The 25,562-nt window shown below is 33.8% G+C and overlaps 1 protein-coding gene across 4 annotated transcripts in view; it reads right to left on the reverse strand.

Moving 5' to 3' along the window:
* Positions 1-806: 806 nt before the first annotated feature.
* The window catches only part of TMEM168 (transmembrane protein 168), a 51,860-nt gene continuing 27,104 nt past the window's right edge, over positions 807-25,562 (reverse strand). For all 4 annotated transcript variants that reach the window (XM_071215235.1, XM_071215236.1, XM_071215233.1 and 1 more), the window contains 3 exons: positions 18,070-18,212; positions 15,526-15,800; positions 807-4,495 (listed from right to left, as the gene is read on the reverse strand). In XM_071215235.1, the coding sequence (XP_071071336.1) occupies positions 3,948-4,495; positions 15,526-15,800; positions 18,070-18,212 (966 nt within the window). In that variant the 3' untranslated portion in view covers positions 807-3,947. The remainder of the gene's footprint in view (positions 4,496-15,525; positions 15,801-18,069; positions 18,213-25,562) is intronic.

Consider the following 25,562-nt stretch of genomic DNA (forward strand, 5'->3'; position numbering starts at 1 on the left):
GTGTATTTTAATATAAAAGTGTTTCTCCTTAACATGGAGTAAATATTGCTGGAATAGGAAGATATAACATGTTCCTCATATTCCTGGCACACTGTTAAAAATCTTTGACTTGGGATAACTAGGTCCAGGTCCAGACCAGAAAACAATTTAAAGTTTATGAAAATTGTTCCCTCCTAATTATCTTTAAGTACTAAACACTGTGTGGGCAGCACAAGATGGTCAATTTGATAAATTTCATTTCTCCAACCAAAATGGCTTTTATGTATTAAGATATATAAGAAAACTTAGTGGTTTTCCTAGTTTTCAATTTCTAATCATCTTTGGACTAAGTAATAATATTTCCTAATTCATCAACAAAAGTGGTTCTTAGGACAACACTACAGCTTAAATTTCATTGTTTTATATTTTATTTCTACCTATTGCAACTATTGAATAGGGAAGATACCCCAAAAATTAGATAGTGGGTTTTTCATTAGCTTACCCTTAACCTGTTTATGTTTTGGAACCTATTTTTCTGACTACAATTTAGTTGTCATTAATATGCATAGCCAAATCCTTCTTTGTTCATGAGTGAGACTTTCCTGCATTTTCATTCAAACTAGTCTGAAATTTAATGTCTCTTTCCATCTTGACACATATTACTCTTTTAACTACAAATATGAGATGTGTTGTTTTCCTTTTGCTGATTATATAATATACTTTTTAAATGCTTAATGAGAATTTTAAAATATATATTTAAATAAAGTTATAAAAATAATGTAGTAATTTACAATCAAGTTAGTCCAATTTCTCCTTAAGAGTCTAAATTCAATCACACAGTCAAAAATATTTATTAAATGCCTATTATGGGCAAGGTATTCTTATAGGTAATTGTATATCAGAAAAAACAAGATTTGTAAGCCTCTTCCTAGAAAGAAATGACAGTCTAGTAGCTTTCAACTGGAAAGATTTTCTAATAGGCTCTAAGTCCTTTGAGCATTCAGCATCAACATACTTATTTACATTATTAAAATTAAACCATTTTCTTCTGGTATATATAAATATTAACTATAACATCACCTGCTGAAAGGCAATCTAGAACATTACTTTAAAAAGAACCACCAACCTCTCTACATGTTTAAAGCATACATATAAAAAGGTAGTAACCAAAACAGCAAACACATTTAAGCAAAAAATTAGAAAGAAAATATTCAGTTACAAATAGATTCTAATGAAGATTTTACTCAAGGCAAAAATCTGTTCACTAATGCATTCTATATAAATGCATTTTAATTAACAATGTAATTTTTTAAAAGCATACAACTTATGAAAACCTATTAATAAAAAAATGGTCTTCTAAGAAATATCCTTTCCAGAAAATTCTGTATTTATTAAGAACAACAACAGAGAAAGCTATAGAAAGTTAAATCCAAGTATCCCCAGGAAGGAAGAGTTTAAATCAGAGCAAGACAAAAACAAAATTTTTGAATGAAATAATAGCATAACTGAAAAGTGATGGAGAAATAACTTAGTTCCTTAATTTATCACATAATAGTGTACACTTAAAAAAATGTTTTTAGGGTTAGTGCTTTTCTGGCTTTAGCATGGTATTATTTAGGAAATTAAGCATGTTGAAAAGTTATCTCCATGTTATCACCTCTGAAAAGAGGAATGGTAAAGTTTTGCCCTAAAATAATTCCTCTCCACACAAATAACTCCTTCCTTAAACATATCACATGTAAAATGAAGCATAGGAAAAGTAGTCTCATTAATGGTCAGATTTATTTTTTAATCACTAGATGAAAGTAATCACTTTAGCCTCTTTATAATTTTCCTTCTCTGTATTATCAGTTTACTTTAGCTAATGTTTTAAAACCCAACAGATTTAATTTAGAATACATTCTTCCACTGAGCTTCCCCATCTCCAAGAGTCATTTATAGTAATTTTCCCCCAGGAGTATTCATCAAAATTGATATTTTATGACATTTTGGTTAATAAATTGGCTCATAAAACATTTTTAGCTCAAAGGTCCCTTTTGGTTGAGCTTTTATAGAAAATAACACAAAGTTAGTTTTGTGGCTCTAAAATAGTATTTTAAAATGTGATTTTTTTTTTGGTACCATCCTTATACTACTTTATGAAGAGTGCGAAATATACCTATATATTTATATTTGGCTTTTTCAGGCAAAGGGATATGCTTTAAAGCTAATTTGCTCAATAGTGGCTCATAGAGAAATTTAAAAGATTTTACTTAACATAAATTTAACTTTTTGAAGCTATAAGCTCATAATTTTAATACTTGGATTTTATAGTATACTATTTCATTTATTTGGATGATGTTGATAAAAATACTTAACCAAATACTGAAAAACTTCACATCAACCTGCCACCAAGCAAGAACTCTAAAACATGGGCATTTTTTAGTAACTATCACTTAACATACCAAAATATTCAATAACTTATTTGCAAATTAAATGAAGAATTAATTTTTACCAAAATTTTATTCAAAGTATTAGGAAAACTGTATTCAAAACTTAGGAATAATCACACTGTAACAATGCTGCATAGATAGTGGTATACAAGTTACCTGACACTAAGTGACTTCTAATTAAAACTTCAATTTTCAAGTCACCGAGGAGAAAATGATAGAGGCATTATATTCTCCCTCTGAGGTGGAAAAATGGCTTCAATGGTGAGAAGTTACAGCATTTATACAACAAAGATTAGAATATCCCCCAATTTAATTCTATTCTCCTCTTGTTATTTTTCAGAGATGAAAATCTAGAATATAAGGATTATTGGAAGGGAATAGGAGGTGAATGAGGAGATACGCTGACCAGTGCCTGCTTTAAGCAGACAAAACACTGAGTTACATTTTAAAAATTACAACCACACCATTATGCTTAACCAAAATTGCCAATACCAAATACTTCTTCACATAATACATTTACATGTATACAAAGGAAAAAAATGACCTTTTTCCTATCCTTTGACCTTAGGTAGAATAAATGTTATCACTAACAGGGATTTGAAAAATAATTCTCATGGATGAGCATGAACTCTATAGAGATCAAAATCCTGTCTGTCTTTAGATGATGGAATTAAAGGTAATTATTTTCTTCTGTGCTGAAAAAAAAAATTATCTAAAAATATATTTTAAAAATCCTTTCTGAACACTTGGCCTAAATCAGTCAATGAGAAATTGCTAATTTTTAAAAAAATAAGAGTTCTTTTTGAAAGGGAAGAAAATTTATTTGAAAGGAATTATAGCTGGAAATGTTTTTCATTAAGAAAACATTAAGTTACCCTGAGATAGACTCTTAAAATTACCAGTGTTTTCAGAGGCCTTCAATAATGAATGAAGAAGCAACTGAAAGGTTGTTGCTTCTTACAGTTACTTACACGTGAAGACTGTTTTGATTTACAAAAGTAATTTGGATTTCTCTGCTATACTGCTAACAAGTCACAACCAAAACATCTGAATGTGGTTGACTTTATAGTTCTACACATGGTCTTAGACTCAAACCTACTGTTCACATAAAAAAATTTTCAGTAAATAGACTGGTAGTTTTCCCATATTAGTAAACAAATTGGTCTACATTCTCTAATGCATGCCTGGAAAATAAGGCATTAGTAATTCTTCACTGGCCATTTGCAGAGCATAGACAACTGTTTTCTTTCTAATAAGAGGCATATGCAAACATTCTTCAAAGTGCAATGTTATTTTTAACATCTCTTATGCATTTATATAGAATCAGCATTTATAACTCCTTACATACTTTTTGTATAAAATGATGCTTACTCCCAATACCTTACATATATCATAATTAGTTGAAAAAAAGACAAAGTGAGAACAGCTACAGAAGTAGCAAGATATTTTTCCACAAATAAAAATACAGCATACAAAAAATGTCAAGTTAGTGATAATAGTACGAACTCTCAGAAATATTCCACTTTGGGTTCCAAGTTAAGATTTGACAAGTTTGAAACCTTGTCCTGTGTCCAGCACAGTAGGAAGAAACCAACTCATTTTTAATCTTTTCAAGCACCTGAAACAAGTTTTGCAGACCCAAAAAAGGTTCAGCCCACACAACCAATTTGCTAAATGCACTAGTGGATATGTAATACGAGGAAAGTGTAACATCCAGTGCTTGGCCACATCACTTCCTGTTGGCAAATGCAGAGTGTAGTCACTCCACTGTTTGGATACACCATATATTGCTTTCACTGTGCGTCCCTTTTCAGTCCAGCAGATGTTATTACTGGTGTTGCAGTTATACTCTACCCAGTCTTTTGTAAAGTCACCCAGCTGTGGTGGGTCACCTTCTTCAATATCTACGGTCTTTGTCATCTCTGCTCCTTGCACGGCAATGTACTGGTCATTAATTTTTCTCACTTCTTTCACCCAAGGGGTTGAATTTTCACTGTCTAATATGATAATAAGCCGGGAACAGAAAGAACCATTCTTTTCTCTCCACCATTCTAAAAGTGTGTCCAGGCGTAATATGTCTCCACCTGTGAACAAAAGAAAAGTGTTATTTTCTTCAAATCCTTGGATTTAAATATGTAAACAAAAGAATAGATGGAACCTTCCTTTCAAAGTATCTTTTCAGAAGACTTTTAAAACAGACTTTAAACTTCAAAAAACAAACCAATCATCCTTGTTACTCACATAATAAAGGAATATTCTATGATAAATTGTATTATAAAGTTAAATTTAGTTTAAAAATTTGGTTTTATATAAGAAACGTAAGTATCAGCAAACTCAGACCCATGGACCAAATCTAGCCTGCCTCCTGTTTCTGTATAACCTACAAACTGTGAACTGACTTAAATTTTTACCTGGTTGAAAAAAATACTTAAAAAAATACTATCTCGTGATGTGAAAATTAGATAAAATTCAGATTTCAGATAATTATTTCTTTCCATAAATAACATTTTATTGGAACACAACCACATTCATTCACATAATGTCTATGGCTGCTTTTGCTCTAAAATGGTAGAGTGGAGTAGTTGAAACAGAGACCTTCTGGTCCATAAAGCCCCCAAAATTTATCTAGTCCTTTCAGAAAAAGTTGGCAAACCACTGTTCTACAAACTGATAAATCAACCTTACCTTTATCCTCATATGTAGGTACCTATTAAATGAAAAGAAACACTCTTTCTTCCTGAACCAAGGAGTTTTAAAATGGATTTATTTTTAAATCAGTTTTATATCTGAAGAACAATAAGAGGTTAAAAATAATATACTCAGAAAGGTCTAAAGTAAATGAAATTCTGAACAAGAAACCTACCTTTATAGCTAGCAAAACCTGGTTCACTGTCAATTTTTGCATTAATTTTTATTTATTAAAATATTGCATTAAAATAATATTTCTTGAATACTGAATTTTTTAGCACCTGCCCTCACCTTACTCTAGTCCCAGCCCTGCTTCAATGGTATACTGACCCAATCATTCAAATTCTAGGAATTTATCCTAAGGAAAGATCAGAAATGTATTTTAAAAATTAAATATAAAGATCTTCTTCCCACACTATCTAAGATACTGTAAACTCTGAACAATCAGGTGGAATAGAAATAAATTTATCTTTGTGTCTAATACTTTTCCTAGGAAAAGAGGAAGCCTATATAAATAACAAGCTGCACTTTGAAAATTTATTTCCAAGAGTATCTTTAAAAAAATACTTGAAATAAATTTTAAAAGACTTAACAAGAAAAATACAAACATTAAAAATATTTTAAAATATTAGGTAATAAATCCTTCATATAAATATGAAAAAGCTTATTTTAAAATAATCTTATAAGACTTAAAAATAATTAGTATATGGATACTGCCCAAAATTATGTCATTTTTTCCATCTGGTCTGAGTTGAAGAGAGTTTATTATCAGCATTGCAGTAAGTTTTCAATAATCAATGCTTTAGGTCTGAAGTTATATTTCTATAAAGATTTTTCAGTGAACTATTTTCTCTTGTGTTCTGAGGCACAGTACACAGATATAAAGAATGTTATACTTTAATTTACCTGGAATTGAAGTAGCCATAAGCTTTTAAATTTTTATATATTTATTTTTTAGGAGGTACCGGGGACCTCATATGTTCAAAGCAGGAGCTCAACCACTGAGCTATACCCACTCTGCTAGCCATAGACTTTAAAAAAATGTTTCCTACATTCAGTTGTTAGGAAATTACAGGTCAAGTAAACTTTTTGATAAACTACATTCAAGTAGTTTGAGTGTTGAGTACCTTCTTCCACATTCCAAGTTTTTGAAAACTGATGATCCAGGCTAAAATAAACTATTTACTTAACCAGAACATGCCACTTCCCTACCAACATGGCTTTCACCCTTGGCAGCAACATAGTAGTAAAAATAAAATACATTTTAGCAGCCAGGAAGACCTGGGCTTGAGATACATCACATACCAGTGATATGACTGCAGATAAGTTATATAATCACTTTCAGAATCCATTTCATCATTTAAAAAATAAGGACAAGAGGGGTAATGGTATCCAATTCAGAGGTTCATGTTAAGATTACATCTAATAATGTACCCAGCATAGAAGTAACTCATGCTTAAAATGTGCCCAATAAATGTTAGTTTGCCTTTACTCTTTCTAGGCAGCCAGCGAATTACTCAATATTTATTTACAATTAAACAATTATTTTCTTTAGAATAAAAGCCCCAACTATAGATCTAAGAAATGAGATCACTCTGATTTAAAATTATGTCTGTTTTAACCATAAATATGTTTCCTTTCTTCTTGAGTCCTTGCACTAGCAGCTCTGTCTTTCTATACTCTATCTGCTTATATTCTGCATGGGCCCAAATATCTGTTTCAATTAAATATTTTATGACTATTTCATTATTGTATGTGTTCTTGGTTTAAAACATCTCAAATATTTTATGAAAAAAATAGGATATAATTAAATCTAAAAGAACTATTTGTAATCTAAAATAAGAAAATTATCTTTCTTTTTTGATGATTCATGTAATGACTTCATCCATCTATCAATTATTTATCCGTTCCCTACTGTGTGTCAAGCTTTGTTCCAGGAACTGAGAATATAGCAGTTTACAAAACAAAGTCCTTGGTTTATGGATATTCTATTCTAGTTGAGAAGACTGACAAATAAATTTACATATAATATAAAGAGATCTTCTGATTTCTCTTTTGGCAGTAACTCTTGAGAAAGACAACATTTTCTAGGCTCTGATGATTCATATAAGTCAAAGTTACTTTATACTTTTTTTCCTATTGCCTTAAAGTGTACAGAAAGGGGGAAAAAAAGCACTAAAATTTTAAACCTTAGAATGAAACTCGATTACTACTTATTATAACCTTTTCATTTTATAGATTAGAAAACCAAAGACTGGGGAAGTAAATTGCCTAAAACAACACTGTTTTTTGCACATCAAGAACAGAAGCAAGGGTTCCTGAGTTAACTGTCTACCATATCAAATTGTTTGCAATGAAAATTTCAGTGAACATTCTAACATAAATAAATCTTCACATATGAAGAATTACTGAAACTCTGCATCTATAACATTTAAAAACTTGGAACTACTGGTCAAAGAAGTTTATCAGCTTGTGAAAAATGTCATATTTAATAATACCAAAATTACCTTAAAGGAAAACTAATTAGAAGTCTCTGATTAAGCATTCAGATTTTTCCCCCCTCTTCATTGCAAGACATATTTCTCAAAATCATGTTGACTTCTGGCAAGATGGTGGATGAGAGAGACAGGACTCACTTCTTTCCCAGAAAAATAGCTAGAGAACAGGCAGAAACAGCCTGGAAAAAATTGTCCTATGGTTTAGGACACCAGGGAAAGGCTGGACACTACTCAGAAAAGAGAGGGGCACAGGAAAAGTCTTCAATGGGAAGACTGTGAGTAAAAGCTCCAACTATAGCTGCTGGTGCCTTTTCCTCTACCCTTGGAGCAGACAACTCTGAATTAGCCAACCTCTGGCCAGTGGCTATGGACAGAGGGGGTCATAGGGGTACACCTCCCTAGGAAAGGGGAGAGAGAAGGATGCAACCTAAGGCTGAGTCAGCTTTTTTATTTTTTTAAGATTTACTTATTTATTCCCACCCCTGGTTGTCTGCTCTCTGTGTCCATTTGCTGTGTGTTCCTCTGTGACCGCTTCTATCCTTATCAGCGGCACTGGGAATCTGTGTTTCTTTTTGTTGAGTTATCTTGCTGCGTCAGCATTGTGTGTGTGTGGTGCCATTCTTGGGCAGACTGCACTTTCTTTCGCACTGGGAGGCTCTCCTCATGGGGCACACTCCTTGAGCATGGGGCTCTCCTACACGGGGAACACCCCTGCGTGGCACAGCACTCCTTGCACACATCAGCACTGCGCATGGGCCAGCTCCAGATGGGTCAAGGAGCCCCAGGGTTTGAACCTTGGATCTCCCATGTGGTAGGCAGACGACCTATCCATTGGGCTAATTCCGCTTCCTCATTCAGCTTTTGATCAACAAATTTAGTCTTCTGTCTCCCATGAGCACTTCCAGGCCAGGTGGGGCTGTACACTGTCCTGGGAGCAGGCATGGGACTAAAGAGATCCAACCCTCTCAATCACCCTCTCTACTTACCATGACTGCTTGTTGAAGACACAAATAGAAATGGAATTATTTCCTACTCAGGAAAACGGAGGAGGCTGCCAGGAAATGTTGGAGAATAGCCTCTGAGGAAGTTTGATTTGCAAAGCTCTGAAGAGCCTTGAGGCTGGATCCTCCAACACATTGTTGCCCTCAATGTTACAGCAAAAACATTCTGTCTAGGGTGTGAACTGAGAGCACTGTCAAAGAGTGCTCTTTGCTGGAGGATTAAAGACATACATGGGAGGAAGTAAGAAGTAAATAAGTAAGGTTTTTTTGGCCTTTACAGCCTCCCTCCCCAAGACTCATGGAAGTGGGTCTGCGTTTCATTACTGGGCCTGTGGTCCAGATTTGAGCAGCTAACAAGGACAATACTAGAGACCTAGAACAGGCTGAACCAAGAATTAAAAAACAGCAGTAACACACAGCCTTCCACAACTAAATCCCTATGCAAGAGAGAGAGAGATTGAGCATCAGTGTAAACTCACCATCATAATCAGATGCCTAGACAGCAGCAAAAAATCACAAGCCATACTAAGAAAATGGAAGGAATGCCCCAAGCAAAGGCATTTATCAAAGCTGCAGATAGAAAACAGGATTGAGACAACCAATCAATGAGAGTCATACAAATCTCCTGAATCAAATCAACAACCTGAAAAACAATGAGGCTAATGAGATAAAGACATTAAGAAGACACTGGACAAACATAAAGTAGAATCTGAAAACCTGAATAGAAACCTAAAAGAGCTATAGGAATGAAAGACAGGATAGGTGAGATCAAAAACATATGAAAGGGCAGTGGACTTGGCCCAGTGGTTAGGCGTCCGTCTACCACATGGGAGGTCCGCGGTTCAAACCTGGGGCCTCCTTGACCCGTGTGGAGCTGGCCCATGCACAGTGCTGATGCGCACAAGGAGTGCCAAGCCACGCAGGGGTGTCCCCACGTAGGGGAACCCCACACGCAAGGAGTGCGCCCCGTAAGGAGAGCCACCCAGCGCGAAAGAAAGTGCAGCCTGCCCAAGAAAGATGCCACACACACAGAGGGCTGACACAACAAGATGATGCAACAAAAAGAAACACAGATTCCCGTGCCGCTCAAAACAATAGAAGCAGACAAAGAAGATACCGCAAATAGACACAGAGAGCAGACAACCGGGGGGGGGGGGGAGGAATAAATAAATAAATAAATCTTTAAAAAAAAAAAAACTTATGAGAGGCATACAACAGCAGACTCAAAATGATTGAAGAATAAATAATGCAGAAGATAGAACAGCTGAAATTGAAAAGAGAAGAGAGAAAAAAACAGAAAAAACTGAACAGGGACTTAAGGAATTGAAAGATAACACAAAGTGCAACAACATGCGTGTTATGGGAATTCCAGAAGAGAAGGGAAAAGGGGCAGAAAGAATATTTGAGGAAATAATAGCTGATAATCCCCCAACTCTCATGAAAGAAATGAACTTACATGCCCAAGTGTGGTGTACCCCAATAAAAATAAATCCAAGTAGCCTACTCCAAGATACATACTACTCAGAATGTCAAATGCCAAAAATAAAGAGAAAATTCTGAGAGCAGCAAGAGAGAAACAAACCATCATATACAAAGGATGCCCAGTGAGACATACTGCAGACTTCTCATCAGAAAACACAGAGGCAAGAAGATGGTGGTTTGAGATAATGAGGATACTGAAATGAAAAACTGCCAGTCAAGAATTCTTTGTCAGGCAAAAATGTTCTTTAAATATGAAGGTGAGTTTAAAATACAAAAAAAGAGAAACCAAGAAGAGTTCAGAAAATAGAATCCATCTTTGCAGGGAGCATTAAAGAGAACCTTAGAGTTTGAAACAGAAGACAGGAGAGAAAAACTTGCAGAAGATAGCAGAAGGGAAGACTATCAGAAAGGATAATCAAAAGAGTTAAAAAGACAGATGAAAACAAGATGTGACATATGGAAGCTAAAGAATAAAACAGTGGAAGTAAATAATGCACTTACAGGAATATCACTGAATGTGAATGGATTAAACTCCCCAAACAAAAGGTATAGACTGACAAAATGGAAAAAAAAAACAAACTATGAGCCATCCATATGCTACTTACAAGAGACTTACCTTAGACCCAAGATACAAACCAGCTAAAAATGAAGATTGGAAAAAGATACCTCATGCAAACAGTAACAGAAAAAACAGGCTTTAAATGCAAAAAAAGTGATGAGGTACAGAAGAACATTATATATTAATAAAAGGGACAATCCACTAGGAAGAAAGAACTTTCATAAATATCTATGCACTTAAACAGAGTGCCCCAAAATACATGAGGCAAACTGGCAAAATAGAAGGAAGAAATAGACATCTCTACAATAATAGTTGGAGACTTCAACATGCCACTCACATCAATTAATAGGACAACTAGACAGAAAATCAACAAGGAAACAGAGAACTTGAGCAAGTTTGACCTAACAGACATATAAGGAACACTGCACCCCAAATCAGTAGGTTATACATTCAAGTGATCATGCACGGTTCTTTCTCCAAGGTAGACCACAGAATGGGTCACAAAGCACCTTCTAAGATCATAATGGAATGAAACTGGAAATAAATAATAGATGATAAAGGGGAAAATTCACAAATGTGTGGCAGTTAAACAACATACTCCTAAACAATCAGGGAGTCAAAAAAGAAACAGTAAGAGAAATTAGTAAATACATTGAGAAATGATGAAAACAAGAACCGAACCTATCAAAACTTATGGGATACAGTAAAGGCAGTGCTGAGAGAAAATGTATAGCTCTAAATGTCTCTGGTAAAAAAGAAGAAAGCTAAAATCAAAGAACTAAACACCTGGAGGAACTAGAAAAGAAGCAGCAAACTGGTAAGAAAGCTGGCAGAGGGGAAGAAATAATAAAGATTAAAGAAGAAATAAATGAAATTGAGAGCAAAAAACAATAAAGAAAATCAACAACACCAAAAGTTGGCTCTTTGAGAAGGTCAATAATAATGACAAACCCTTAGATAGGATAGAAGATACAAATAAATAAAATCAGAAATGAAAGGTGGGAAGTTATGACTGACCCCACAGAAATAAAAAGGATCGTAAGAAGATATTATGAGAAACTGTATGCCAACAAACCAGACGACATAGATGAAATGGACAAATTCCTAGAAACACACAACCTACATCGACTCTACAAGATATACAAGAACTCAAAAAATCAATCACAATGAAGGAAATTGAATCCATCATCAAAAATCTCCCAACAAAGAAAAGTCCAGAACCAGATGGCTTCTTCTACCAAACATTTTGAGAGGAATTAACACCAATCCTGTTTAAACTCTTCCAAAAAATTGAAGAGAAGGGAAAATTACCGAACATATTTTATGAAGCCAACATCACTCTAATACCAAAGCCTATAAAAATAATACAAGAAAAGAAAATTACAGACCAATCTCTCTACTGAATATAGATGCAAAAATGCTCAACAAAATACTCACAAATACAGTCCAACAGCATATCAAAAGAAATATAGACCATGACCAAATGGGATTTATTCCTGCTACGCAAGAGTGATTCAACACAAGAAAATCAATTAATATAAAAAACCACATTAACAAACTGAAGGAAACAAACCACAAAATCATCTCGATAGAAGTAGGAAAGGCATTTGACAAAATTCAGCTTCCTTTCTTGATAAAAACACTTCAAAAGATAGGAAAAAAAGGAAAATTCCTCATTATGATAAACCGCATAGAAAAAAATCGATAGCTATCATCTTACTCAATGAGGAAAGGTTGAAAACTTATCTTTTAAGATTGTGAACAAGACAAGGATGCCCACTGTCACCACTGTTATTTAATATTGTGCTAGAAGTTCTAGCTAAAGCAATTAGATAAGAAAAAATAAAATGCATCCAAATATGAAAATAGGAAGTAAAATTCTCTCTATTCGCAGATGACATGATCCTATAGTTAGAAATGTCTACGACTAACCATTTGAGCTAAAAAATGAGTTCAGCAAAGTGGGAGGATACAAGATCAACAAGCAAAAATCAGAATTATTTCTGTATACTAATATGGAACAATCTGAGGAGGAAAGCAGGGAAAAACTCCATTTATAATGGCAACAAAAAGACTCAAATACCTAGAAATCAATTTAGCCAAAGACGTACAGGTCCTATATTCAGAAAACTACAAAACACTGCTAAAAGAAATCCAGGAAGGTCTCCAAGAAATAGAAAGACATTCTGTGTTCATGGATTGGAAGACTAAATATCATGAAGATATCAGTATAGATTCAATGTAATAACAATCAAAATTCCAACAGTCTACTTTATATTTTTTAACTTTAAAAAAATTTTGTTTTTTAAAGATATACAGATCACAAAAAATGTTACATTAAAAAATATAAGAGTTTCTCATATACCCCACACGCCACCCCCACTCCTCCCACATCAACAACCTCTCTCATCACTGTGGCACATTCACTGCATTTGGTGAATATATTTTGGAGCACAGCTGCACTGCATGGATTATAGTTTATATTGCAGTTTACACTCTCCCCCAGTACATTTAGTAGGTTATGGCAGGATATATGATTTCCAGCATCTGTCCCTACATCAGTATCATTTAGGACAACTTCAAGTCCCGAAAATGCCCCTACACCACATCACTTCTTCCCCCTCTCTGCCCTCAGCAACTACCATGTCCACCGTCACCACATCAATGATAAAATTTCTTCCATTCCAACAGCCTACTTTACAAAAATAGAAAAGGTAATTACTCCAAATTTATTTAGAAGGGAAAGTGTACCCAAATCGCCAAAGGTATCCTAAAAAAGAGGAGCAATATGGGAATACTTTCACTGCCTGACCTTGAAACATACTCCAAATATTTATTGGTCAAAACACCATGATACTGGTAGACACACTGATCACTGGAATAGAACTGGGAGTCCAGAACTGACCCTCACCTCTATAGCCAACTGACTTTTCACAAACCTACCAAGGCCATGTTATTGGGACAAAACAGACTTTTCAACAAATGGTGCTGGGAGAACTGGATATCCATAACCAAAAGAATGAAAGAGGACCCATATCTCACTCCCTATACAAGAATCAACTCAAAATGGATGAAAGACTTAAATATAAAAGCCAGGACCATAAAACTACTAGAAGAAAATGTGGGCGAAATATCTTCAAGATTTTGTGGTAGGTGGTGGTTTCTTGAATTTTACTCCTAAAATAGAAGCAACAAAAGAAAAAACAGATAAATGGGACCTCTTTAAAATTAAACATTTTTTTTTACCTCAAAGGACCTTGTTCAAAAGGTTGAAATGACAGCTGACTCAATAGGAGAAAATATTTGGAAATCTCATATCTGATAAGGGTTTAATATCCATGATTATAAAGAGATGCTACAACTCAAAAATAAAAAAGACAAACCAATTTTAAAATAGGCAAAAGACTTGAATAGACATTTATCCGAAAGAATTACAAATGGCAAAAAAACACATGAAAACAGGTTCATCACTAGCAACCAGGGAAATGCAAATCAAAGCTACAATGAGTTATAATTTCACACCTATTAGAATGGCCACTATTAAAATGTCAGAAAACTACAAGGGTTGGAGAGGATGTGGAGAGATAGGAATGCTTATTCACTGTTGATAAGAAGGTAGAATGGTACATCTGCACACCAATATCCATAGTATTCACAATGGCCAAAAGATGGAATAACCCAGGTGTCCATCAACTGATAAATGCATAAAGAACTTTGCTGTACATACATAATGAATATTATACAGCAGCAAGAAGAAATTAAGTTGTGAAGCATATGACAACATGGATGAACCTGGAGGACATTATGTTGAGTGAAGCAAGCCAGACACAAGAGGACAAATACTGTATATTTTCCCTTCTGATATGACAAATACCAAAAAAACAGAGGGTAGATAAATGGGAAGCTGAGGGTTAATCTGTGCAGAACTGGTGAAAAGGCTGTTTATAAATCTTCGGAAATGAATGGAAAAGGTGAAAGCACATCATACTGTTTGTAACTAGCAGTGCTATTATATGGGTATGATAGTTGTCGAAATGTATATTAGAAGAAGGAAAGTTCAAAATGCAACATGGAAGTGGGGAATGTGGGGAGTGGGGTGATATGAAAATCTATATTTTTTAATGTAACATTTTGTGTGATCTATGTATCTTTTAAAAATAAATAAAAAATATATTTTAAAAAATGCAACATGGGGCTATATAGCATAATGAAACCTCATGTGAAATACAAATATGGGTAATATTGCATATATAAGATGTTAATGGTACAAGATGTTAATATCAGGCAAAAAGTACAACCAAAGCAACCTATGGACAGTGTATATAATGATATATTAATGATCTTCCAGTTAGGGTTAAAAAAAAAAAAGGAAATATACTAACAGAAAGAAACTAGACAGAAAGAACTACATACTGCTCTACTCCATTTTTACTATACATATATGTATGTATGTATATATACACACATATATACACACACACACAAACTAGAGAAACAAATATAATAGCAGTATGTACAGCAGGGGAAGTATAAAGAGAGTGAGAGGTGATGGGTTTTTGTCTTTTTTTGTATTTTATCATTATTATTGGAATAATAAAAATGCTCTAATAATGACTGAATTGAATGTACAGCTATATAACGATATCAAATACCACTGTACACTTTGGATGGACTGTATATTTTATTAATATGTATAAATAAACTGGTTTGTTTTAAAAAACCTTATCTTTAGAGATTTTTAAAAATATGCTATGAAGACATGCTTGAAAAAAGAAAGAAAAAAAATAGAGCCAAAATATTTATCCTTGGTAAACTGTCTAGTGCAAAATTGACAATCCTGAACATTTATAGCTTCATAATAGTAAAATTGCCAAAGGTGGATTTACCTGCTAGAGCCCACTCTCCTGTGCCATGGGTGTGCCCACTGTAATATAAAATATATGTATCATGTCTAGGTCCATCCACAGTTCGAAGTTCAAGGAAAGCTTTCAGTTTGGAATGCAGAGTATCAAAAGACAGTCCACTTGTGGAATAGTCACATCCATAGGTCTCAATCATATGATATGCAAAAAATCTTTGGATAGCATTGAGCATGCCAGTAGACCTTAAATTTAACTCCTGAACATGTTCTGGTGGAAGAAGCATTGGCTGACCATCAGGACTGAAAGAGAAGAGAGAAAGATTACTTTGGTATTCAAGAAGTGTTCATTCTATGTCACCTTTTATGCATCATTATATGCCATTCTCCAGGAATCTTAAGAGTTGCTGCTAACTAAATGGCAGTTTTCTTTTTAAATCTAAATCATCTTTTCTAAAATTCCTACACAGCTAAGAATTAAGCTTGGAAAATAAAAATGTGGTTTCTAAAAATTATATTTCCTAGCAATAAAACAATAACCAAAATAAAAGCTAGGGGAATAATATCTCTAAATATAGATATAACTACTCTTTGCACATTATTCATACCTTCTCACCAAATGACAGATACTGGATAAGACTTTAAAAAGCAAGGTTATTATACCAATATGATCCCCAAAATGTTTCAGGAACATTGAGCAGGAACTATGAAGAAAGATTTTCCCTTGAGAAAAAAATTTTAACATAAAATGTGGAAAAAATATTTTAGAGTATGTTTAATTTCTATACTGAAAAATACAATCTTTATAAAGTTGTGTTCAAGTTTTCCTAAGTTGAGAAAAAAATTTTAACATAAAATGTGGAAAAAATATTTTAGAGTATGTTTAATTTCTATACTGAAAAATACAATCTTTATAAAGTTGTGTTCAAGTTTTCCTAAGTTGGGATACAGAAATGACAGAAGACATGATCTACTAATAAATTGCATTTTTAAGAAATTATTAAAATTTAAGTCACTGGTTTGTACTATTGGACATGGAGTATTTAGATCTGATCCTAGATCAAATGTAAAATGTGACTCCAGTAAAGATGATAAATCAAGTTGTAAGTAGCAGGATTAAAATAGAAAAAGAGGGAAAATCATCGCTCATTTCCAGAAAAGGAATTTCTATCAGGAATTTTGAAAACTTTACATTTTGTTTCATGTATTAGCAAAATATTTCACTATCACTTTAGTATCCAGTCATCATTTATAATAAAAGACAAAGTAATATATATTGGTACCCTTCAAAATTTGTTTATTTCATACCTTGTGAGAGCCTTCAACTTTCTATCAAGCTTTTAACATGGAGCAAAATATTTACTGCAAATAGTCTATTTTGGGTTTTCATGTTGAATTATTTGAAATTAAATAAAAACTTTTTAAAGTTTTTGTTTTCCCAAGGGAAAGTGTGATGAAAGCTTGGTCATCAGAATTCATTAATGGGAAACGGACTTTGGCCCAGTGGTTAGGGCGTCCGTCTACCATATGGGAGGTCCGCGGTTCAAACCCCGGACCTCCTTGACCCGTGTGGAGCTGGCCATGCGCAGTGCTGATGCGCGCAAGGAGTGCCGTGCCACGCAAGGGTGTCTCCCGCGTGGGGGAGCCCCACGCGCGAGGAGTGCGCCCATGAGGAAAGCCGCCCAGCGTGAAAAGAAAGAGCAGCCTGCCCAGGAATGGCGCCGCCCACACTTTCCGTGCCGCTGACGACAACAGAAGCGGACAAAGAAACAAGACGCAGCAAATAGACACCAAGAACAGACAACCAGGGGAGGGGGGGAAATTAAATAAATAAATAAATCTTTAAAAAAAAAAAAGAATTCATTAATGACAATTATTTTTTTCTATTGCAAAGTACTTATGTATAAGGAAAATTAAAATACAGAAATATTTAGATTTACACAGATCTCCCACACATTTGGGGGCAAGAATTATTTTCTAATAAAACTTCAAACAAATATTTATTAAATTTCATTACCAATTCTTAATCTGTTATCTCTGTGACATTTTTCAGTGTGCAGGGTAATTTTTACATTTATGTTCTCATTAGCTTTTCATAACACTCCTATGATATGGGCATAACAGATATTATTGCTGGCATTTTGGATAAAAACACCAAGATTAAGAGAAGCTATGATTTGCCCAAGGTAACACAGGACTAGGATTCAGGACTCTCAGATCCTCTGTACATTCTAATATATTTCACCAGGTTGTTATACAGAAAATTTCCAAACAATATATTCCTTTTAGGTTAGGACCTTTCCTTAGAAAATTCATTTGCATTTGCTCATTTCTAGCTAAAATATAAGCTGATCACATTTATTTTAAAATACTTAGATTGAACCCTGAAGATTATGTTATTACTTGGAATAAAGTTGTTTTTTTAAAAAATTTGGAATAAATGAAGAAATCCAATAGACTTTTATTTTGAAAATATTATAGTTTGAAAAATGAACTATTATATATTCATATTGATGCAAGTATTTTTAAAATGCTGAGTCAAATTATTACTAACTAGGCTAGATTACTGTACCTGCAGAAGTTGGTGGGAATCACAATAGCATATCCAATAGACGTTCCTCCTAAACAGTTACCCAATTCATGAAATAGCCCGTGAGCCATAGATTCCAATGGCAAAACGATTAGAAACATACTCAAGAAGATTCCATTTGTTGGCTAAAAGAAATTTAAAATGACATGTTTATACAGTTTGTATGGTTGTGTGTGTACATGCACTTATGTGTATTAGTATATACAATGTACATATAAATATTTATGATTTTTACCCATACTTCCAAAAAGGATAAAAGATAATTAACTATCTTAAAAAAAAATTATGAGCTGAAATAGACAAGTATATATGAAAGAGTTAACTAGCATAATGAGCCCTGAATTTATCTCCAAGATTCTTAGAAGTCAGGACAAAACATAGTACATCATATATTTTAGTCTGTCAAATAACATCCCACCCAAACTAAAAAAAACAAAAGATCATCATTCTTCATATGACAAAGAAAAAACCAGAAAACATCCTCTCCTGATAAAATCCACATGCCCCAAATCATTTTTCAAATAACACATTTATTCACTTTTCAGAAAGGTTATTTTTACAAAGGGCTTTTTTTCCCCATGAAAAGAGAAATCCAGAAATTACAAGAATAAAATCTTAAGAAAATTTATGATCCTAAAGCTGTCAAATTATTTCCATTCCTATGCTTAATTTAGCTTATATATAGTTTTCCCTTGAAAATCTCTAGTATCTCTATGTTTAAATTCAAAAGTGTAATAGAAAGAAAAAAGAGAAAATATTAAGTACACTTAAATATCCTAAGAACAGAAAGTAGAGAGGTAGAAAAAATATTAAAAGGAAATCAGATTAGGTAGTAATTGTAATAAAAAGCAGAGTTAAAGGGTCTATTTAAGTGAAATGGAAATGGAAGGATGTCACTCAGTCCTGAAAGAGATCTTTAGAATAGTGACACCATTCCATATTTTTTCTATGTTGCTACTGCACAAACATACAATACACGGACACACATTTTTAACATTTAACACTTGGGGGAATGGGTCATCTATTCGAAATTTTAATAAAACATAGAAGCTCATTCCCGTAACAGAAAAATGGATATACTGTCCTATTTTGGTATATTCTATCACTTGTACAAATAATAGAGTATATGTTCAATTTAGAAACATGAGAAAATATAAATAAGTAAAAAGATTAAAATTATTCCAAGTATCACCATCCAGTTACCACTAACATTTTGCTGAAATAGTTCTAGACTTCACACAATATTCATGAATATATATTTATGCAATGTGTATGCATATATATTTATATGTATAGTTTTACAAAAATGGGATAATCTAAGTTCTAGAAACTTTAATATATTGTTGAGTCTACTTACATAATTCTAAAATCATTTGTAAAAAATAAATGGCATTCCTATCATGTGTGAAATTTTAATTAGTTGAACCCTATTATTGGTATTTTGATTGCTTGTGATTTTCCATTATTATAAACAAAGTCATAATAAATATCAAGTTCTTTAGTTATTAATAAGGTAAATACTTCTGACCATCTGGGTTTCATCTTCTGTAAAGTGTTAAATAAATTAAGCCCACTTTTCCATGGGGCTGCCTTTTTCTTATTAATTTATAGTTTTGTTTAGTTTTCAATATATTTTAGATAAAAATCTTTTGCTGGTTGTGCTGCAAATACCTTCTCCTCTCTGTTACTGCCTTAATGCCCTTTTTTGCTTAATATAAGTTCTTAATTATAATGCAGTCATTTTGTTCCTTATTAATCTTTCTCTACCCAAAGGCCAATATAGTATTTTACATTATAATCTTTTTGTTTTGTTTTGTTTTACATTATATTCTAAATGTAACAAAAAGTTTTGCCCTTCTCATTTAGGTCCATAAACTAAATGTGATTGATTTTTGTTTATAATAAGGGCTGAATTTAGTTTTTTCCCCCCTTCATAAACACCTAATTGTCCAAATACCAATTACTGAAAATATCACCTGTTCCACATTACACCACAGTGCTGCCTTTGTCACGAATCCTGTGTTCATGGACTTTATTTCTCCCATTTCCTTCTGGGATGCCAATCAAACACAAACGACATCTTCTCAGTGTATCCTCTATGATTCTTAACTTTTCTTCTGTACTATATTTTCATATTTTTTCCCTTTTTTGGTATCTTTTCTGCAGAGCTTCTTCTGAACTATATCTTTCAGTTCACTAATTTTCACTCAGTTGTGTCTAATCTACTGTTAAACTTGCACATTGGACTAATATATTTTATTTCTTGATTCTAGAACTATTTGGTTCTTTTTCAAATCTGCCTTGTCACTTTTTATAGTTTCTAGTCCTCCACCATTATTTATTACCTTTTGCTTTAAGAATGGCAGTTTTCTCTCTGTGTTTAATTCCAATCTCAAGACTTTTATGTCTATCTGTTTGTTCTGTTGCTCTTGGTTTTGAATCTACGTGTATGTGTATTCCTGGTTCTATTAATGAGCTGAACACTGTAAAAATTATATATGATAATTTCAGACTTGGTATAATGATATCTTCAACAGAAGATTTTTGTTTTTCTCTTCCAAATCTGACCACTTAATTCAGGTTTGGACCACTAAATGGACCCTAGGCCAGGATGCAAGTTCACGAGAAGACTGTAACACACATGGCTCCACCCTTTTCCTTCATGGTCTCTCCTTCAAATGAAAGACAATTTACCAGAGATTTCTATCCCTGGAGCCCTGAACTTTGATTTTTGCTCCTCTTGAAAGTACCAAAAAAGCAGCTCAGCTTTGAAAACCATTTCCTCTATACAACCAAATGTCACAGTGTTGAATCTTCCTATCCTGGAAGGAATAGTATATTTTCCCATTTTTCAAGTCTTCTTTTATAAACTTCAATAGAATTTTATAGTATTTCTTTATAAAAATTTTCATAAGTTTTAAAACTTAATTGTAGGCATTTTATGTCCACTGTTTTTATGAATGGGACTGTTTGCATTATGTTTTCTAATTACTGATTTCTAGGCTATTGATCTTTATATATTTACATATTATCCTTTGCTAAATTAGAGGTATTTAAAATAAATATATATTTCCACTATAAACATCTTGTTATAAAACATATAAAAGAAAAAAATGTTTTTCCTAAATTGAAGAGAATTTACAAAGTTTTTATACTGGATGGGTTGACAATAATTAGATTGGTAAGGAAAATCAATCCTTTATGACAAACATAGTTTACAACTTTAAAGGAACACAATTTTCTACAACAAACATCCTTATATACATTACTATAACATTTTAAAACTGGTTTTTCATTTAACTCAGATTTTCCAGATAATCTTATCTGAAAATATTGATAATTTTATTACTTATCAATTTCTGTAACTTCTACTGTATATATTGCTCCATAACAACAGAAAATACTTTGATCAATTAAATTCCCCCATAAAAGTATTACTTTCAAATTATGTCTGGCATTCATATACAATTATTAAATAGCCAGTAACATGAACAATATTATGATGACTTCATTATTTCTACCTTTAATATTATGTAACAAGGAATTCTCTGATCAAGAGAGCAATATAAGGAACTAAAGAATTCATTATCTTATCCCTTACAGCAATGGTCACAAATTCAAATCTACAGACAAGCAGATTTGTGATGCAGCCATAAAGTATTATAATAAACAATGTTGGGGATTCTAAAGGAAGGCACACTGCCATCTGAAGGCATACTCTTAAAAAAATATTCTGGCTAAATAAAGTATGTGTGTGTGCGTGTGTGTGTGTAGCTACAAAGAACATAATTACAGGACTTTTAAACAAACAATTACAAGGAAAGAGTACCCTCTTTAAAAAAACAAAACTGAATAACAAATAACTGTACTGGGGAGCAGATGTGGCTCAAGTGGTTGATGGGATCATGGGAGGTCCCAGATTTGGTTCCCAGTGCCTTCTAAAAAAAAACAAAAACAACAATAAGCCAAACAGATGAAAAAACCAATTCAGGGAAGCCAATGTGTCAGGTGGTTGAGCACCAGCTTCCTGCATACAAGGTCCAGGTACAATCCCCGGCCTCAAAAAAAATTTTTAAAAAGCCTTTATTCTATAGCTTCAACCTAAAAGTTGTTTGTTATAAAGGATGATGATAGACAATGCCCATCCCAGGAAGTGGAGAGTGTCTGCAACTGCAATGTAAGCAATACAATTTCATCTATCCGCCCCATGAGATCTAAGTCCCCTCTCAATCAGAGGCAGGGTGAGCATCACCATCCCCAAATCCTCAAGAATGAAGAATGAACAAACATAAGGGGGGAAAGTAACTATAGATTAAAGTAGACTTATTATTACTCTAGCAATGGAGGAACTTGTATCATTGATATAAAGGCAGTGGCCACCAGAGGTTCTGAGGGGAGGGAGAGGGAAGAATAGGTGCAACATGGGGGCATTTTTGGAACAATGGTATTGTCCTGTATGACACTGCAATGACAGATATAGCCCATTATATATTTTGCAGAACAAAATATAAACTATAATGTAAATTATAGACCATGGGTAATAGCAATGCTTCAATATGTGTTCATCAATTGTAACAAATGTATCACACTAATGAAAGATGTTGCTAACGTGGGAAGGAAAGTGTGGGAGGGAATAAGAGTGGGGTATATGGGAACCCCCTATATTTTTTGATATTTATGTAATCTAAAGCTTCTTTAAAAATAAAAAATTTTTAAGTCATTTGTGATTTTGAGTAGCCATTATAAAAAATACCCTGTAATAAATAAGATGAACTTACTTGTTTTGACCAAATAAATATAGGTACTTTGCTTTCTTTGTGTCTCTAAATTATCCTCATCTAGCAAACTGTAAGACATGGCTTAAATTCCAGAGTGGCTATACAGTGAACATACCAGCAGACCAATAAACAATTTGTAAGTAATGTCCTTTGCATAAAAGTAGTTACTAGCTATTAATTATCTTTTCAGCTAGGCTTTCAAGTCATAGCTAAAGTATTCAAGCACTTTCAATTCCTATAAGTTTTCAAATAATAGGAACTAAATCTCTTTCTGCACCTTACAGACACCAATGTCAGAATGTCATTTTAAAAAAATAGCATTTACATTAGAGACATATAGTTCTTTTTTGTTTGTTTATTAGTATTTTGGGATGTCACCTATGTAAGTCAGATTTGGAAAATATAAACAGAAGTCTAAAGAAAGTGAAGGTCAACTAAGAAACAGCATATGTTACAAAGCAATATATAAATGGAGATATTTTGGTCTTTGTGGCAGTTTGAAATTATTTTATGAATCCCAAAAAGAAAAATATTATTATGCTTTAAATTAATCTATTCCTGTGGATGTGAGACCCATTTGACAGGATTTTATGAGTGGAACATGATTCACATTGAGTTTCCACCCTCTTGCTCAGACTGATATAAAGAGAGATACAGACACTTAGCCAGACAGAGGAAAAAGGGAGCCAGTATATTTGATTCTGCAATGTGAGAAGTTTGGCTAAGTACAAGGCCCCCAAGAGGCTGGGCCCACGAAGTAGCTCAAGAGGAGACCAGCCCTGTTATCTGCCTGATAGTTTACAGCTGAACTTGGGAAGAGAGCAGAACAGCTGAGACTGATACAGGAGGTCCAGAAAGATACAAGCTGAAGCCTGGTCGCTCAAAGCTAAGCTCCAAGAGACAGTAGATTCTGGAGGGGAAGGCAGAGACCTCCCCAGGGATGGGCGGTCATCTTGCTTCACTATGTGGAAACAACACCAGGGTCAACAGTAGCTGACTTTGGTGAGAAAGCACCTCTTATGGTGCCTAGAGTTGGATTTTAAGCTTTTAGCCAAAATAAATACCCTTAATAAAAGCCAACACATTTCTGGTACTTTGAGCCCTCTGGCAAATCAAGTCTTCAACGTGAAAAACCTAGACTTAAGAAACATAGAGGGAAGAGGATGTGGTTCAAGAGACTGGACTTCTGTCTACCATATGGGAGAATCTGGGTTCAACCTGGGGCCTCCTGGTAAAGGTGTGCCCGAACAGCGAGCCACACAGCAAGATGATGATGCAACAAAAAAGAGAGACAAAGGGTAGAGTCAAGGTGAGATGCAACAGAAACCAGGAAGTGAGGTGGTACAAGTGACAAGGAACATTTCTCCACATTGGAGGTCCCCTGGATTGAATTCCTGTAAATCCTTGAGGAGAAAAATGAGAAGATAAAAAGAGAAATAGACACAGATCACACACAGCAAATGGACACAGACAGCAAAAGGAGGAGGAGAGGGGAAGAGGAGGGGGAAGGGGAAAAAAAACAATAGACAACTTTCATTTAAGAAATTTAAGAACATTAGGAAAGTCACTTTACAATATAAAAGTCAAGTGATGACTTTATTTAAATGCAGTAGGGAGTAGTGGAAAGGATTCAATCTATGAGCATATTATGCTTAGAAATTTGTGAAATATGTCTAACACAATAGATGGTAGCTATAGTTTGCAATGAAGCATTTTAAAACTGAAATGAGGTAATGATGAGCAACAATGTAAATCTAAATGACTATTACTATTTTGGAAACCTTGGTGTAGAATTGGTAGTCTTAGTAGCTGTATTAGAAATCTAGCAAGGGTGTCCCCCACGTAGGGGAGCCCCAAGCACAAGGAGTGCGCCCTGTTAAGGAGAGCCACCCAGCACGAAAGAAAGTGCAACCTGCCCAGGAATGGCACCGCACACATGGAGAGTTAACGCAGCAAGATGATGCAACAAAAAAGAAACACAGATTCCCATGCTGCTGATAACAACAGAAACGGACAAAACACACAGCAAATGGACAAAGAGAACAGACAACTGGGGGGTGGGAGAGGTGGAAGGGGAGAGAAATAAAATAAAAAAATAAATAAAAACCTCAAGGTTTCAATTAAAAAAAAAAAAAAAAAGAAATCTATTCTCTGGCTGGGTAGCCTCCGAGGAGATAAAAAGAATTTTTTTAAGACCATAATCCTAAAAAAGCTAAAAGAAGGCTGGTATGGCAATCAAACTTAGGGTCTAGTTCTCATTGTGTGACCTTAGATTGTCTACTGAATCTTACTTTCCCCATGGGCAAAACAAAGAGGTTAGATTAAATAATCTCTAAACTCTAAAATTACATGAATTTTACATATAAAATTACATGAAAATTACATGTGAATTACATGTGAAGTGATTAAGAGTGTAGGTTATGAAGGCAGACTGCTTGGACTCAGACTTACCAGCTATATAGACTTGAGCAAGTTTCCTAACTACTCAAACTAGCTTCTCCCCTATAAAAGGGAACAATAATAGTAACTATCTTGGTGTTACAAGAAATAAACTGTGTTAGTACATATAAAGTGCAGAGAATAGTGTCTAACATGTGGGAAATGGTTAATAAATGGAAACTACTATTAAAATAAGAAAAATTGAAATTTTCAGTCAAATGTTTTTAAAGTTTTTTAAAGGTGGAAAATCAGCGGGGC

Source organism: Dasypus novemcinctus, chromosome 5 (assembly GCF_030445035.2).
Source record: "Dasypus novemcinctus isolate mDasNov1 chromosome 5, mDasNov1.1.hap2, whole genome shotgun sequence".
In the NCBI taxonomy this organism is placed as follows: domain Eukaryota; kingdom Metazoa; phylum Chordata; class Mammalia; order Cingulata; family Dasypodidae; genus Dasypus; species Dasypus novemcinctus.